Here is an 18,887-nt window from a genome sequence, read left to right as displayed (position 1 = left end):
TCCAGAACTAACATGTTCCCAGTCACCAAAGGACAGAAGCAGCAGGTCAACAAGTGGTACAGAGACATAGATCAGAAAGAAATTGGAGGCTCACATCAGTACCAACCAGACCGGTGTGAGGAAATCCCTTGAGGAGTATGTACAAACATAAAGAAGGGAGAAATAAGGAAGATGTGAGATGACTTGGCAAAAAGATTTGTCCATATGTTAACAGCCAAAGGATCATGAAGGAAAAAATAGGTCCCTTTAAAGAACGGGAGGAAATGTTGAAGATCTCAAATGACTATTTGGTGGATGCGTTTACTGTGGAGCAGGCTAAGTAGGTGTGGGAGGGGAGGGGGCAACTAAATATTGCCTTGGGCCTGTCTACTGAAGAGGTGTTAGATCATATCACGGTGGATAAATCTCCAGGCCCAGACCAGGTACAGCCAGAACATTTTGGGAAGGCAGGAGGAAATTGTTGGGTCCTTGTCAGACATTTTTAACTCATTGCTGAGGGCAGAGAAGTTTCCGGAGGCCTGGAGGATGGCAAATGTGGTGTTGTTTAAAAAGGGCTAGAAGGATCATCCGGGTAATTACATAGGTGTTAGTCTGATGAAAGTGGGAGGGAAACTGCTGGAGAGGACCTGTCACCATTTGTAGGGCCAGGGGAACATTGAGGAGATTCAGCGTGGACACATTGTGGGAAATACCTCACAAACTTGAAAAACTTCTTGAAGAGGTGATAGAGGGTTGTCAGGGGCAAGGGCATTGATGTTATTTATATAGATTTCCTTAACAGTTTGGACAAGGGCCCACATGGTCAGCTGGTATGGAAGGTTATTCAGGAAAGTAGGCCAGATAGCCAATTAGTTCAGTGATAGGAGCCAGAGTGGTTCTGATGGGAGAACTGTGGAGTGCCTCAGGATCCAGTACTGGGACCCTTGGGTTTTCTTAACATAAATGATTTGGACAAAGGTTGTGGCAAAGTGTGCAAGTTTGTTCATGATGCAAAATTATGTGCCACGTGAAGAAGGTTAGAGAAATCAAAAAGCTGCAGATGCTGAAATCTTGAGAAAACAAAGAATTGCTGGAGGAATTCTCCAAGTCAGACAATATCCATGGGTGTGAACCTTGGTTTACAATAGGATCTAAATCACAAGGGGAACTGGGCAGTTCAACTTCCAGAAGTGTGAAGTGCTACATTTGGGTAAGTTGAATCAGGGCTGGCCTTGCTCTGTTAACAGCAGTCCCTTAAAGAGTGTTCTGGAAGCAGAGGAACCTGAGAGTGCAGGTACATAACTCCTTGAAGATGGCAGAGAATGTTCGGCCTAATTAATTGGGAAACTGAACACAAGTGTTCGCACATCACGTTGAAGTTATTCAAGATAATGGTGAGGCCACACTTGGAATATGATGTGCAGTTTTGATCACCTAGTTATAGACTATAGGAATGATATGCTAAAGTTAGAAATTGTGCAGAAAAGATTTACAAAGTTGTCGCGAGGGACTGGAAAAATGAGGCTTATTTTGCTTGGAGTGTAGGATGCTGAGAGGGGATCTTATTGAGATCTGTACACAAACGATGGCCATGGAGAAGGTGAATAATTACAGTCTGTTCCCTTGAGTAGGAGGATATAAGATGAGGGCACAATGTGAAGTTGAGATGGGTGGGATTTAGAAGGGAGGTGAGGGGACAGCTCTTCACTCAGAGGGTGGTGGGCAAATGGAGAGCTGCCAGATGCAGGGATGTTGGCTTCTTTGAATAAACATTTGGATGTCCATGAATGGGAGGGATTGGAGGAGTATGGGCCAAATGTGGGCACTGTGATGTAAGCAGGAAAGCACGTTATTCAGCATGGACAAGCTGGATCTGTTTCAATGCTGTAGGACTGAGTGTTGTAAGGACATGTTAGCAGCCTCTTGGACAGAAATGGAGGACAGGAATTTGGGCCAAATGCAGAAAGTCCTATTCTCAGTGCTTGACTGATGGAGGCATACATCCCAAATCATTTCACCATCTCTATCCTGTGTCACTATTCCCATGGAAATACATATCTCTATTCCTTGGTCTTTCTGTTCAACAAAATTCTCCAGGGTCCTGCCATTTCTAATTTAAGACCAAAATGAAAAACTTCACATTTGTCCGTTAAACTCAATCTGCTGTTCCTTTTCCCAATTTCATCTCGATCCTGCTGTAAGCATAGAAACATAGAAGATAGGAGCAGGAGTAGGTCATTCGACCCTTCGAGCCTGCTCCGCCATTCAACGAGATCATGGCTGATCTTAAAGTTCAGTACCCCGTCCCCGCCTTCTCTCTGTAACCTTTTAAAGTTCAGAAAACCTTTACTGTGAACTATCCCAACAATGTTGGTGATATCTGCAAACACTACAATGGGTTCCAAGTCATTTAGATGACAAATAACATTGGACCCAGCACCAATCCCTCCAGTTCACCACTGGTCACAGGCCTCCAATCTGAATAACCACCCTCGGGCTAATTATCTATTAAATTAGCTGGCTCACCCTGGATACCATGCGATCTCACCTTCCAGCATGGACTCAGTGGGCCAGAAGGCCTCTGCCTACATGGGGAGGATGCATGGGAGATGTATGTTTTTTGCATTTTTACCTCTCCTGGTGATATCCCAGGGTGTGCTGCACAGATTATACTCACAGAGCCATTGCAAACTGCTCCAGCCATTTCTTCTTCAATTCCTTGGTCTTACAGAAGAACTCAAACCCGTTATGTCCATGGAAATGTGTGAGGTAGAATCCATGGGCCCACTGCCAATGGGAGAAAGGTGGAGTTAAATATGTAGATATCCAATTCGCACACCCCTTCCTTGCTGCTCCATTCCAGAATGAATCCAATAGCTTACCGGAAATCTTCAATACAAGGAGCGAGAAAGAATTACAGGAAGGCTTCAGAGAAGGGGCAGTGCTGACATATCCAGAGTTTTTTCACTCAATATTGACATGACTCTACCAGAGAGAGAACAACATCCAGCAGATAAAAGCAGAGTGGGGCTGCTGCCTTGTCGATGAGGGTAGACATATTAACAGTGCTCAGATAGGATACTGTTGGAGGATCATCCAGTGAAACTACAAGGGAAGAACTTATTATCCCCCTGGCAGTAGTTAGTGGGAATTGGAGGAGTAGATCTGTTGGGAAATTGCAGAGAGCTGTAAGAGTGATGAGGTAGTATAACTGGGATACTTCAACTTCATCAATACTGACTTGCACACGAATGTACAAAGGGCTCGGATGGGATACCATTAGTTTAGCATTTCCAAGATAACTTTCTCAATCGATATTTTGAAGGGTTTATGAAACAATATAATCTTGGACCTCCTGTCAGGGCCCAAGAAAAGGGAAGTGCTGGGGTCAATGAGGGAGCACTTTGGGACGAGTGACTATAAGGCCTTATAAAGGGTGGTCCACATCTGTAATGAGCAGTCAGGGCAAACTGTGGATGTGGGCACAATGACAACTTTTAAAAGGCATTTGAACAGATTGATGGAGAGAAAAGCATGTGGACCAAATAGTGAATGGCACCAGCCCAGAATGTGAACTTGGTCGAAGAAGTGATCTGTGCAGTAAGACACCATTAGTTTAAGGAAGTGATGGAGAAAGGTGGGATTGGACAACAAGTTGGACCTAAATGGGGGCATGGCTGATTTTGGAAATAACTAGGCAGCAATGCGGAAGTTGCTTTGAAGGAGACATTTGCAAATAAGGGGATGGGTAGAAAATGGAAAGTATTCTAAGGTAGGATAGCAGGAGCTCAGGCAGTGCATGTTCCTGTAGGGTGAAGGCCGAGGCTGGTAGGTAAAAGGACACCTGGTTGATGAGTGATATTGAGGCTCTGGTTTGGACAAAGGAGGCATGCAAGACTTGTGCAGACTGGATAAAACAAACCCCTTGAATACACTGTATGAAATGTAAGAGTGAGGGCAGTGAAGGTTCACCAGTCTGGGACGACAGGACTGATGAATGCAGAATGACTGGATAGACTGGGGTTATAACAGAAATTCAGATTGAGATGGGATTTCATTGGAATATTTAAAATTCTAAAAGGACAAGACAGGTTAAAGGTGGGAAGAATGTTCCCGATGTTGGGGAAGTCCACTCAAGGAATCATAGTGAAATGATAAGCCACATTGACTGAGAGTAGGAGAAATGCAGTCGTGTCGAGGGGAGAGGAGAGTTTTCAGAGCTTGGAGACTGAAAACAGTCAGGTAATAGAATCACCAATAAAAGCAAGAGAAGCTCAATGGAAGCCAGCATGGAGAGGGACAGAGGCTTTGGAGAGGGCAGTGTCGGAGTGGGACAGAGGCTTTGGAGAGGGCAGTGTCGGAGTGGGACAGAGGCTTTGGAGAGGGCAGTGTCGGTGTGGGACAGAGGCTTTGTAGAGGGCAGTGTCAGAGTGGGACAGAGGCTTTTGGCTCATGAGACCTGGGGGTGAAAATGTACTAGTGTTGGCAGTGAGAGCAGCTCCTTGGAAAAAAGACCAGGAGCAAAGTGAGAACAGGCCAGGGTTTTGGGGCAGCGGTGCTGAGAGGAAGTGTGGAGTAAGAAGTGTCAAGAGTTTGGTTCAAGAACAACAGGGAACGGAGGTGAGATCAGGTAAGGACTCCTTCTTCTTGCACCGTGAGAGCAATGGGAGCGGCAGTCAGGGCAATGGTCTGCTCCACTTGTCGGATGAGAGAGAAAGGAACATTGCAGATATCCCTGATGACTTCACCTGCGAGAAGTTCAGCCGGCTTGTAGACCATGGTAGGGAATGGGAGCTGGATCTAGATTCATTCCAGATCTGAGCGATTAGGGCTTAAGCCCAAAACATCGGTGATGGATCTTTATCTTTGCTCTATAAAGGTCACTGTCTGACCTGCTAAGTTTCTCCAACATCGTGTTTTTACTTCAACCCCCATGTCTGCAGACCCTTGTGTTTTAATAGAGAGGTGTTGCAGAGAGGCAGTCCACATCCAGGATGCAGGTAGCTCGATGACCCATCAAGGAAGAGATAGAGAACAGGGAGTCATAACAAGGCTTGACTAGCGATTTCCCTTGATGACACACACCCCTCTTAGGATATTGAAGGGGACAACAATTTACCAAGGAGAGCTACAGCAGATGGGGAGAGGAGGAGAGCGAGAGTGATAAGGGATTCAATTGTTCGGGAAGCATCCTTGGAGGATAGCAAGACTCTTGGGTGGTATGTTGTCGGCCCAAGTGCCAGGATCAGAAACGTCTCTGATTGAGTTCACAACATTCTGAAAGGGGAGGGTGAACAGCCTGATTTCATGATGCAATGACCTGGACAGGAAAAGAGAAGAGGTCCTGAAGAGTGAATATAGGCAGTTAAAAGGAAGCTGAAAAGCAGGACCACAGGGGTGGTGATCGCAGGATCGCTGCCTATGCCATGTACCAGAAAGGGTAGGAATAGTAAGTTGTGGGAGATGAATGCATGGCAGAAGAGTTGGTGCAGGAGGCATGGGTCCAAGTTTGGGAATTGCTGGGATCACTTCTCAGAAAAGTATGAACTGTACTAAAAGGATGGGATGTACTTAACTTCAGGAACCATAGAACACTACAACACAGAAACAGGTCTCTTCAGCCCTTAATCTCTGGACCAAACCATTATTTTTTGCCTAAACCCACTGACCTGCACCCAGTCCATAACCCTCCATACCTTTACCACCCATGTGTCTGTCCAAATTCTTCTTAAATGTTAAAATTGAGCCACTTTCAGGGAATTATGTATCTGTATTCCCAGATCCCTCTGTCCTACTGCACTCCTCAGTGCCCGACCATTCACCGTGTACGTCCTTTCAAGGTTTGTCCTTCCAACCTACAACACCTCACACTTGTCTGAATTAAATTCCATCTTTCATTTCTCAGCGCATTTTTCAGCTGGTCTAGATCCCTCTGCAAGCTTTGAAAACCTTCTTCAATGTTTACAATGCCTCCAAGCTTAAGTCCCTTTTATACTACAAAGCCATGGTATTCCCTTGGATATGACCCGTCTTCTGAAGCTGCTTGTGTGCTCACACAGAATTTTTAAAAATGCCGGGACTTGTGAGTCAAATACACTCCACCTCTGAGACTACTCCCCCTTGAAAGATTGAAGACAGGGAAGTCTGGACCACCCAATCTGCCTTCAATTTTTTTTTTACAAAGAGTATGAAAGGTGGATAAAACCCAGATTTACACCTCTGTGTAAAAGAGACTCTTGTGTCATCTGCAAACTTGCTGATCCAATTTCCCACATTATCATCCAGATCATTGATATAGACAACAAACAACAATGGTCCCAGCACCGATCCCTGAGGCACCACTAGACACAGGCCTCCAGTCTGAGAAGCATCATCCACCACTACTCTCTGGCTTCACCTGCCCAGCCATTGTCGAATCCAGTTCACTACTTCACCATGAATACCCCCCACCCCACCATGTGGGACCTTGTCAAAGTCCTTACTAATCTCCATGTAGACAACATCCACAGCCTTTTCTCATCAACCTCCTTGAAAAACTATAAGATTGGTTAAATACAACCACCCACTCACAAAGCCATGTTGACTAGCCCTAATCAGTCCCTGGCTATCCAAATAATTGCATATCTGCTCTCTTAGAACACCTTCCAATAATTCATCTACAACTGATGTCAGGCTCACAGAAAAAAGAGGGACTAATATCCTTGTGGTCAGGTGTGCGAGGGTTTAAACTAGGTGGGCAGGGGGATTGGACCAGGGAATTAGGTTAGGTGACGCAGCAGTTAGACTGTGAGGAAAGACAGAGGAGATTTACCAGGAGGTTGTCTGGATTGGAGAACGTGTCTTATGAGGCAAGATTAACAGTTTTCTCGTTGGAGCAAACAAGGATGAGAGGAGTCTTGATAGAGGTCGACAAGGTCAACAAGATTATGAGAGGCTTAGATAGGGTGAATGGCCAGAACCTGTTTCCTAGGGCAACAGTAGCATAAACCAAAGGTCATTTATGGAAGATGAGGGGAGGAAAGTTTAGGGGAGATGTAAAGAGTATTTTTTTAACCCAAAGAATAGTGAGTGCTTGGGAATGCATTGCCAGGGGTGGTGGTGGAGGCTGGTACATAGAAGAATACAACACAGTAAAGGCCCTTTGGCCCTCAATGTTGTACTGACCTATATATTCCTTCCAAAGAAAAAGGTTCTAAACCTTTACCCCGTAAACCTCTATTTTTCTCCATCCATGTGTCTGTTTAAGACTCTCTTAAATGTCTCTAAATGTTCCAGCCTCCACCACCATCCCCGGCAAGGCATTCCAGGCCCCCACAACACTCTGTGTAAAATAACTTACCCCTCATATCTCCCTGATACTTCCCTCCCTCTCTGTCCATATAAAACACATATCCTGTTTATGCCTCCCATAATCTTGTAGACCACTATCAAATCTCCTCTCATCCTTCTAAGCGCCAAAGAAAAAAGTCCCAGCTCTGCTAAACTTGCCTCATAAGACTGGTTTTCCAATCCAGGCAACATCCTGGTAAATCTCCTCCACACCCTCTCCGTAGCTTCCACGTCCTTCCTGTAACGAGGTGACCAGAAATGAACACAATTCTCTAAGTGTGGTCTCACCAGAGATTTGTAGAGTTGTAACATGAGCTCTCTACTCTTGAACTCAATCCCCTTATTAATGAAGCCCAGCATCAACTAGACCTTCATAACTATCTTATCAACCTGTGCGGCGACCTCGAAGGACATATGGATTTGGACCCCGAGTGTCAAAATTGCAGGGGCCCTGGCAGAAACATCCTTATCCACGAGTGAGGTACCAGAAGATTCGAGGGTAGCTTATGTTGTTTAAAAAAGGCCCTTACCCCTAGCTGGCTCCTGACAAGCCCAGCTCACTCTCCTCTCATGCTCCTTCTATTCAGAGAATAGGGACATTTAACATAACATAACATATAACATAACAATTACAGCACAGAAACAGGCCATTAGGCCCTTCTAGTCTGCACCGAACCAAACACCCCTCTCTAGTCCCACCTCCCTGCACAATGCCCATAACCCTCCATCTTCTTCTCATCCATATACCTGTCCAACCTTTTCTTAAATAATACAATTGACTCCGCCGCCACTATTTCTCCCGGAAGATCATTCCACACGGCTACCACACTCTGAGTAAAAAAGTTCCCCCTCATGTTACCTCTAAACCTCTGCCCCTTAATTCTTAACTCATGTCCTCTTGTTTTAATCTTTCCTCCTCTTAACGGAAATAGTCTATCCACATCCACTCTGTCTATCCCTTTCATAATCTTAAATACCTCTATCAAATCCCCTCTCAATCTTCTACGCTCCAAGGAACAAAGACCTAATCTGTCCAATCTCTCCCTATACTCTAGATGCTTAAACCCAGGTAACATTCTGGTAAACCTTCTCTGCACTCTCTCCACTCTGTTTATATCCTTCCTATAATTAGGCGACCAGAACTGCACACAGAACTCCAAATGAGGCCGCACCAACGTCTTATACAATCTCAACATCACCTCCCAACTCCTATATTCCATGCAATGATTGATAAAGGCCAGCATACTAAAAGCCTTCTTCACCACCCTATTCACGTGAGTTAGACTCTTGGACATGCTCATGGATGGGAGAAAAATAGTGGGTTATGGGTGTGAGGTGAAGTTTGATGAGTAGGTTGAGATCATGTAACACAACATCATGGGCTGAAGATTCTGTGCTGAGCTGAAGAGTTGTAAGACAGACAATGGATGGAGCATAAAAGCAGCCAATTGGATGAGTTGAAATGTGTTTAATGCGTGAAGTGTGAAGAATAAAGTTGATGCATTTGAGCATGGATCAGTGGAATTGCAGTGATGTGGCCATTACTGAGACCTGGACATCACAAGGTTCAAAAGGGAGTGGGAGGGGGAGAGTGGCATTGTTAATCAGAGGTAGTATTACAGCTGGAGAAAGGGAGTCAGTCACAGAGGGATTGACTACTGAATCAGTGTGGACTGAAATTCTGAAACAGGCAAAGAGCAATGACACTACTGTAGCTCTGGGCCACCAAGCAGCAGAAAAGTAGACAGATTTTGTAAAGGTACAAAAGAATCCGTGTTGCTGTCATGGATGGTTTCAACTTTACTAATAATCATTGGCACCTTCTCAGTGCAAAAGGGTGAGATGGGGCAGAATTTTAGGTGTGTCCAAAAAGGACACCGTTTATGCTGTAGCAACTGAGGAGAGGTTAAATATAAATATAATGTTGGAGATTATATGACCATGCACTTTGGTAGAAGGAATAAAAGCCAGAATATTATTGGATGGGGAGAAAATTCAAACTTCAGAGGTGAAAAAGGAATTGGGAGTCCTTGTGAAAGAAAGGAATCTCAGAGTTGTATGTGATATCATGTATGTACTCTGACAATAAATCTGAAATATGAAAGATGAACATCCAGGTTGGGTCGGTGGTAAAGAAGGCAATGTTGGCGTCATATCCAGAGGGATAGGGTACAAGAGCAGGGATGGGTTGTTGGGGCTTTATAAGGCACCAGTGGGATCTCACTTGGTGAACAGGGACAGTTTTGGGCTCCTTATTTAAGAAAGGATATGTTGGCATTAGAGAGGGTTCAGAGAAGATTCACAAGAATGATTCCAGGAATGAAAGGATTAACATATGAGGAACGTTTGATGGCTCTTGGACTGGACTCCTCAGAGTTCAGAAGAATGAGGGGGGAATCTCATAGAAGCATTTTGAATATTGAAGGGTCTAGACAGAATAGATGTGGTAAAGTCGTTTCCCATGTTGGGGGGGCGGGGTCAAAGACAAGAGGGCACAACTTCAGGATTGAAGAACATCCATTTAAAACAGATGCAGAGGAATTTAATTAGCCAGAGAGTGGTGAACGTCTATAATTTGCTACCTCGGGCAGTGGGGTGGCTGTTTGGCAGCAAGAAACTGAACGGCCAAAGGAACTGCTCACGCTAAGCATCTGAGACTCTCATATTCATGAAATAATATTTGTTTATCTGTATTAGATGAAATACTAGTCCTGCATATGTTCTGTTTGTCTGTATGTGTGTTATTTCTGGTTGTGTGCCTGCATGTGTTTGCACTGAGGACCGGGGAACACTGTTTCATCGGGTTGTACTTGTACAATCAGATGGTAATAAACTTGACTTGAGTGTATTTAAGGCAGAGATTGATAAGTATCCGAATAGACACGGTATCAAAGGCTGTTGGGAGAAGGCCAGGACGTGGGACTGAGTGGGAGAATGGATCTACTGATGGTGGAATGGCGAAGTGGACTCGAGGGACCAAGTAGCCAACTCCTGCTCCTATTTCTTGTATTTATGATCTTGTGGATAATTTTGAGGAGATTCAGCAGGAAAATGGGTGTTTAAAATGGGAACAGATGTTCTTGGATGGAAATACACAACAGCAACATGTAGGATGTTCAGGGTTAGGGAATCCTGAAAATGTGGCTCTGAGTTGGTTATCTCACAGGGAAAGGATGGTGGGGTAAAAGTGCCATGGGTGACAAGAGAGATGCAACACTTGGTCAGGAGAAAGCTGGGGCCTTCACAAGGTTGAGGAAGCATAGTCAGGAAGGGGTTACAAGAATTATAAGGCGGATAGAAAGGAGGGTCTTTGGAGAACTGAAGGGCAGCAAGGTTGGCATAGCAGTTAGCGCAACAGCTTTACAGGTTCAAATCCCATACTGTCAAACATCCCAGGGGTGTAGGTTAATTAGGTGTAATTGGGTGGCATGCACTCATGGGCCAAAATGGCCTGTTACCGTGCTGTATGTCTAAATTTTAAATTAAAATTAACCCAATTTATACCCCTAATAATTATGTATACCTCTCTCAAATCTCCCATCATTTTCTGACATTGAAGGAAATATATTCCTAATTTATTCAAATGCAACTCTTCAAGTTCCTGCAACATCCTTGTAATTTTCTCTAAACTTATTTATTCTTATTGCTATCTTTCATACAGGGTGACCAAAACTGCACGCGATACTCCAATGTCTTACACATCTTCAACATAATCTCCCATCTCTGTCCTCTCTACAATTAGATTTTCCACTTCAGTGATCTGTTCTACTCGGTCCTCTCCTCCAAATCATTTCTGCATATTGTCAACAGTTGCACCTGCAACCTGACCCCTACAATCCACCCAAGAGTGATTGCCAACCAGAGATATACCGACTTCTGACGGTGAACCAGTCCTCCATCCATGCTAATAATTATCCCTCCAACTCCGCGCATCCTTATAGATTATCAGCTTATCAAATGCCTCTGGAAATCCAACTGTACAACATCCATATGTTCCCTGCTACAACTGCACTTGTTTTATCCTGAAAGACTCCAGTAAATTCGTTAAACTGCCCCACCTGAGCTCAGGCTATGGCTGCTTGTTGGAACCATTTCGAACCAGAAGTCTCACTATTTCTTCCTTCATGATAGCAAACAAAGGTATTTTCTTGACTAATTTGGCAAGAGTTATCTGCCTTTTGCCTCCATTGTTTTTGGAAACAGTGGCGTGACATTTGCTGTCTTCTAGGTTGGAGGAGACGCACGTGAACGTTCTTTGCCTTGTATCTGATTCCAGCGCTGTCACCTATCATCCTCTTCTACTGTTTGATTTCCACCTCTCCATTTGTCAGGGACCTGCCAATCAATTGCCTATCAATCAACTTTACCCTCCCTGGTTCTCCAATGCCCCACTGGCCCCTGTCCAATTCCTCCCAACCTGTCCTCATTAGATTAGATTCTCACCCAAAATGCAGATAACTTCTCTCAACATGCTGAGGTTCTCCAGCATTGTCTGTTGCTCAACGTCCTTGTGAATCTTTTCTGTATTCTCTCAAGCTTAATTACATTCAGAACTTGCACAATATTCCAAATATAGCCTAATTGGATTTTTCTACAACAATAACATGATCCCCCAACACCTCTATTCACTTCCGAGGCTGATGAAGGCAATGATGAGCAATGGGTTCTTCACCACTGTCTACCTGTGCTGTGTGCGGGGTGGGATGTGCATGTGCTGGATGGGACATTCTGTGAGGTGGGTGGGACATCCTGTGAGATGGGTGCTGGGTGGGATATGTGGGGTGCTGGGTGGGACATCCTGTGAGATGGGTGCTGGGTGGGAAGGATGGGGTAAGGGATGAGAATGAAAGGTCAGATTCATCCAAAATGACCACATCATCCCTTTGGCCCAACATCCCCGCCGACCGAGATTTCCACCCAAACTGCCTTATCTGCCTGGGTTCGGGCCACATCCGTCCAAACATTACCAAAGCCTGCACTTGTCTAAATGTTCTTTGGTAAGAAGAATCAGAATAGGACATACGTGGTAAATGGGAGAGCATTGAGGAATACAGAAGAACAGAAAGATTTAGGAGTAACGGTACATCGTTCCCTGAAGGTAGAAACTCATGTGAATAGGGTGGTGAAGAAGGCTTTTAGTATGCTGGCCTTTATCAATCATTGCATGGAATATAGGAGTTGGGAGGTGATGTTGAGATTGTATAAGACGTTGGTGCGGCCTCATTTGGAGTTCTGTGTGCAGTTCTGGTCGCCTAATTATAGGAAGGATATAAACAGAGTGGAGAGAGTGCAGAGAAGGTTTACCAGAAGGTTACCTGGGTTTAAGCATCTAGAGTATAGGGAGAGATTGGACAGATTAGGTCTTTATTCTTTGGAGCGTAGAAGGTTGAGAGGGGATTTGATAGAAGTATTTAAGATTATGAAAGGGATAGACAGAGTGGATGTGGATAGACTATTTCTGTTAAGAGGAGGAAAGATTAAAACAAGAGGACATGAGTTAAGAATTAAGGGGCAGAGGTTTAGAGGTAACATGAGGGGGAACTTCTTTACTCAGAGAGTGGTAGCCGTGTGGAATGATCTTCCGGGAGAAATAGTGGCGGCGGAGTCAATTGTATTATTTAAGAAAAGGTTGGACAGGTATATGGATGAGAAGAAGATGGAGGGTTATGGGCATTGTGCAGGGAGGTGGGACTAGAAAGGGGTGTTTGGTTCGGTGCGGACTAGAAGGGCCTAATGGCCTGTTTCCGTGCTGTAATTGTTATGTTATGTTATGTTAAATATTATAATTGTTCAGCCTCCACCACTTCCTCTGGCAACTCGTTCCATGGACCCACCACCCTCTGGGTGAAGATAGGCTGCTTCAGGTCCCTTTAAATCTTCCTGCCCCCTCACTTTAATCTGTCTCCCCGACCTGGGAAATAGACCACATGGAGTTGTTTAAATTATCCATGCACGTCAGGATTACAAAATCCTGGGTGGGTGACAAGATGGCGTAGGGAACAGATGTGCCTTCCAGATCTCTCCTGACTCTGATTTATTGTTTTGTCTTTAAGTGCCTGTTAAAGTTCTTTTAAAAGTTTATAAATAATAAGAGGTGTTGGATTAGTGCCTAATGGTTTATATGCAAAAAAAGAGGTAAAAGAAAATATCAACAGACTGTTAAAAAACTACATTTTCCGAAATTGTCTGAGCCTACTTGTTTACAAGAAGCCAGGACTCAGCGTAGAATGGATCCAGAGGAGGACGTGCAGAGTTCGGCATTGAAGCTTCGTTTTAAGTCGGTGAGGCTCTCTGCAGGTCGCACTCAACAGCTTTCAGAACAAGGGGCTGGACGGGTGCCAGTGTTTCGCACGGCGGCCACTGTGGGTGCTGTTGCTGAGGCTTTGACAGTTGAATCAGCTGGGGCGCCACCAGCTGGAGAGTTAAAGAGCTGTCATTCGACTGCTACAGTGGTGGCGCTGCAAAATGCATCTTCAATTACAACGGTTTTTCCAGACATCGATTCAGTGAAGATGATTAAAGAGATTTGGCTTAAAGATAACCCTGATCTTCAGTCTCCTGGCATTGCTGGGGGGACTTTGAGAGGGATTTTTATACAAAGTCAAACTGCTAGAAAAGATACTAAATTAAGGGAAGGGACAGAAGATCCTGTGGTCTCTAAGGAACAGCAAGACCCCATTATGCCTGAATCTACTTCTGTTGAAATGTCTGTTAAGGATCTTGAAGATAATATATATTCTGTATCGAGTCTCTTAGCTAATTTTGTGAACCTGTTTATTTCCAAGATTAATGCGATGGCGGAAGTCATTAATGGAGCTTTTAAGCTTGAAACTATTGAAAGATTTGAAATGTGTGATCAAGGTTTAGTCGATGCACAGGATCAACTGCAAGATGAAAATAGAATAATTGAAACACTGCAGATCCAAAATAAAAATTTAGAAAAAAAGGTTGATTATTTGGAGAATCAATCTAGACGGAACAACGTGAAAATTGTTGGTTTGCCAGAAGGTATAGAAGGACCAGATCCAAGAAAATTTTTTACTGAATGGATTCCACGAGTGTTAGGACAGGATAAATTCCCTGAAGGTTTAATACTGGAACGTGCTTATAGAGTTTTAAGAAGAAAATCTTTTTCAGGACAGAATCCAAGATCTGTTTTGATCCGTTGTTTAAACTATTGTGACAGAGAGACAATTTTACGTACGGCTATTAGAAATGCCCAGCAAAATAGATCTCCTTTGATGGTTCAGAATAATCCTGTTTTCTTCTATCAAGATTTGAGTCAAGAAATTATGTTTCAACAACGCGAATTTAATTCTGTGAAAGAACGGTTGTGGAAAAAAAGACATAAGGGAACATTCAGGTATTCTGCGGTACTGAAGATTTTTTAGGATGGAAATTAGCCAAAGTTCTTTGACAATCCTAAAGAGGTTATGGACTTTGCTCAGTCTCTATCAATCATGCAGTTTCAGGAACGATGTAGTCCTTTAAGGTCTCCAAAGAGAGTAGAGATGTAAGGTGGGATCCAGATTTTTAAAAGAAATGGAAGCAATGGTCACCGAAGTGGTAACGTTGATTTAAAAAAATAAATCTTTTATCTTTTTTTTTGAGAAGAGTTTAAATAGTTTAAATAATGATGATAGTTTAATGAAATGGGAGTTGGGAGAGGGAACTGGGTGGGCACTAGTTTCCAGAAGTCATCAGCTACCTGGGAGTTATCTCACACCCAATATTTTGGGGGAGTTACCGCTTTGGGCGGTTTAAACAGGAGGAGGTAGTCGTGACCTCCGACCTGTTTTTTTTTCTTTTTAATTTTTGGGTTAAGAAGTGAAGGTTTTTTTTAATTATTTTTTTTAAATAAATATTTTTTTTTAACTCTTTTTATTTTCTGATTGTAATTGAGAGGGAATTAGGAGGTTTTTTTCTCTTTTTTTTGAGGGTTTTTTTTTTCTCTTTTTTCTTTCTTTTTTAAGAGGATGATGTCACAGACGATAATAAGTCAAAAATTGAGGATGTTGAATTAGATGAAGAGGAAGATTGAGGGGAAAGGTGATAAGAAGAAAAATAAGAAAATTAAGTACAAATACATTGAGGGAGAAGAGTTTAATAAAATTAAGTTAATTTCGATAGAGAATTTTGAAGATGTTATAAATGAAGAATATGGAGAATTTTATAAGAGTTTGAACTTTTTTCCTTTTTTTTTCTTTTTTTATATAAGGGGAGGGGAAGGGAATAAAAAGTTTATCTGATTGTTTTTCTAAGGGATGTTTTTGTTCTCTCGATGAATTATAAAGGAAACTTGGTATTAATGGAAATTCTGTATTTATGTATTATTAATTATGATTTTTTGTATAACAGATATATGGTTGATATATGACTTTAATATTTGAACTTAGTTTTAAAGTGGATTTCATTTGTTAAATACATGTATTATGTTTGATTTAAATATATGTTTAAGGGTATTATTTTAGTATTGATTTTTTTTTGTTAGTAATTTTTTTGTTGTTAAGTTTTATCCTTTTTTTGTAAGTGGGGTTTTTTCTATTTTATTTACAATATTGTTAATTAATTCTTCACTCTTTATTTTGGGGGGAGGGTTGGACTAATTTTAAATTAGATGATTAATGTTGTGTTATAATTATTGGGGGGGTTAATTTGTGTAGTTTAATGATATAGTACTCTAATTTTTATTATCTTATTTTTTATTATTTCTTTAAATGTAATTTTTATTTTATTCATGTCATAAAATTTTAAATAAAGTTTAAAAAAAAATTACAAAATCCTCAATAGGTTCCCTTTCAGCCTCCTATACTCCGGGTGGGGGGGGGGGGAGGGGAGAAGTCCCAGTGTGTCCACCGATCCAGCCTCTCTTTATAATTCAACCCGCTGCCCCAGTCCCAGAAACATCTTGCAAAGCTTCTCCACACCCTTTCCATGGGTGTGCAGGGGTGGGGGTCAGAGAAGAACCTCTACAAGGCTATTTTGGGGAAGGGGATTTGAATGCAGAGACCAACACACACCTTTTTGTTCTCCTTGTCAGTCGTCGGGTTGTTTGTGATCTTGTAGCTGTTCAGGTCGATGATTTCCTTCATTTCATAGTTGTCTCCACGCCTCTTACACACAATGACTGCTCTGTCGAACAGGAAGATGTAGCTGGGCCAGGAGAGAACACGTGGCAGCAGGTCAGTGTCTCAGTGATGGGAATCAATAGCTCTACACAAGACCACTGACCTATTCCATCCCACTCAGAACCTCCTCTCAGGCTCTGTGCCCACTGAACCCCGGCCCAGGAGGGGTGAGGTTGTGCAGGGTCTCCAGAAAGCTTTACGCTCTCAGGATGTGGTGTACGGTTGCCTGTCCACTCAATTTGTAGGGTTGCAAGTGACTTGGACAGATATTAATGTCCCAGAAGGCCTGCACCAATGCACAACATGCGGCCACACCTTCCCTCACCCCCCCCCCACACACACACGCACACACCAACATCCATTCTCGCACACACACACCCCCACCCACACACCCCCCACACTCCCACACACACACCCACACTCACACGCCCACATCCACACTCGCACACATACCCACACACTCTTACTAGTGCTTTTATACTCAGGGTCTAATTACCAAGCCACATTGTTTTATTGAGATTAGAGGCACATCCGATAGGAAGACCTTTCCAGAAAACCATAACTCCATCAGAAGTTAGAGTAGAATTAGGCCAATTGGTCCATCAAGTCTGCTCTGCCATTCAAATTGTGGCTGATAATTTTTTTCAACCCCATTCCCCTGCCTTCTTCCCAGAACTTTACTGATGAAGAACCTCTCAGCCTCTGAACACACCCAAAGACCGGGCATCCAGAGCTGCCAGTGGCAATACATCACTGGCTGAAGAAACTGCTCGTCTCTGTTCTAAATTCTAAATCACTTCATACTTGTTCGGATTGAACTCCATCTCCCAGTTCTCCGTCCAACTCTACATCTATATCCCGTTGTGATGGTTGACAAAAGGCAACCAGTGCTGGAAACGGATTAGAAGTGAGGAAAATAAATTATAACGCCAATGTTTACAAAAACAATGAAGGTCAAAGATAATAGGCCAGTGTTCAGGAAAATGCTTGAAGTTCTGGATGAAATAGTGAAGCATCTGAAAATTAGAAACTGGTCTCACTTTTTCTTAAGATGTTTACAAATTGGGCATTTTATTCAGTCCAAACTTTCTGATTTTCCTTGAATTTCTGGTGAATACACTTGATGTATTTTTTAATTTGCAATTTTCCCATGGAGGATTAATATCAAATATTTATAATAATTTAATGGATTTAAGAATGGCCTCAATGGCCAGGACTAAGAACGATTGGGAGTGTGATTTGAATGGAACATTCTCGGACGAGGATTGGGACACAATTCTTAATGTGATCAAAGAATCTTCATTTTGTACACGACATTGTTGAAATTTAATCAAAATATTCAACAGGAGTTAGGATGTGATGGTGAAGTTTTATAAGACATTAGTGTGGCCAAATTTGGAGTATTGTGCACAGTTTTGGTCATCTAACTACAGGAAAGAGTCCAGAGATAATTTACATGGCAAATTACTGGGACTTGGGGAACTGAGTTGAGGAGAAAAGTTAAATAGGTTGGAACTTTATTCCTGAGAACATCAGAAATTGAGGGAGACGATGGGAGTTTTACAAAATTATGGGCATGGCTAGGGGAAATGCAAGCAGGCTTTGTTCATTTCGATTGGGTGAGACCTGTACTAGAGGACATGGGTTAAAGGTGAAGTGTTTATGGGGAAGATGAGGGGAAACTTCACTCAGAGGGTGGTGGTGGTGGAATGAGTTGCTATTGGAGGTGGTAGGTACAGGTATGAATTTGACATTTAAGAAAAAATTGGATGGGAGGGATCATGGAGGGTTCTAATCCAGGTGCAGGTCAATAACAGTTAAACACAGACTAGATGGGCCAAAGGATGTGTGTCAGTGTGGTAGAGTTCTATGGTTCCATGGTTCTATTTGCATACAAGGTGAAAATCAAGCTCCATACTGTCCACCAACAGTCACCGGCAGCCAGCTAGAATAGACCCCTTTATTCCTACTGTTTGCTTTCTCCCAGTTGGCCATGAGCATAAGCACATTTCCTGTTATTCCATGGGCTCCCATCTTGTTTATCAGCCTCATGTGCGGCACCTTGTCAAAAGCCTTCAGAAAATCCAGGTAAACAACATCCACGGCATTCAAACAGATTTTTCAGGCAATACCTCCTTGAAGGAAACCATTTTTCCTTGTGCTTTCAGGTATCCCGAAACATCAACCTTAATAATAAAGTCCAGAATCTTGCCTACCACAGAAATTAAGGCAACCACTTTCTAATTTTATGTCTTATACGCCTCTCCCTTCTTAAAGAGTGGAGTGGCACTTAAAATCTTCATGTCCTGGGACCATATCCAACTCTAGTGATTCTTGAAAGATCACAACTAATGCATTCACAATCTCTTCATCTTCCCCTTTCAGACCCTGGGGTGTCGTCCACCATCCGGTTCAGAAGACTTACCCACTTTCAGCCCTGCTAGCTTCACA

At 42.9% G+C, this 18,887-nt stretch overlaps 1 protein-coding gene across 2 annotated transcripts in view; it reads right to left on the bottom strand.

Moving 5' to 3' along the window:
• The window catches only part of LOC138764095 (guanine nucleotide exchange factor VAV3), a 280,714-nt gene that overhangs the window by 110,510 nt on the left and 151,317 nt on the right, over positions 1-18,887 (bottom strand). For both annotated transcript variants that reach the window (XM_069939464.1, XM_069939466.1), the window contains exons 14-15: positions 16,329-16,461; positions 2,657-2,766 (exon numbers count right to left, since the gene is read on the bottom strand). In XM_069939464.1, coding sequence (XP_069795565.1) covers positions 2,657-2,766; positions 16,329-16,461 — 243 coding nt within the window. The remainder of the gene's footprint in view (positions 1-2,656; positions 2,767-16,328; positions 16,462-18,887) is intronic.

Source organism: Narcine bancroftii, chromosome 5 (genome assembly GCF_036971445.1).
Source record: "Narcine bancroftii isolate sNarBan1 chromosome 5, sNarBan1.hap1, whole genome shotgun sequence".
In the NCBI taxonomy this organism is placed as follows: Eukaryota; Metazoa; Chordata; class Chondrichthyes; order Torpediniformes; family Narcinidae; genus Narcine; species Narcine bancroftii.
This window is presented reverse-complemented; position numbering and strand designations above follow the sequence as displayed.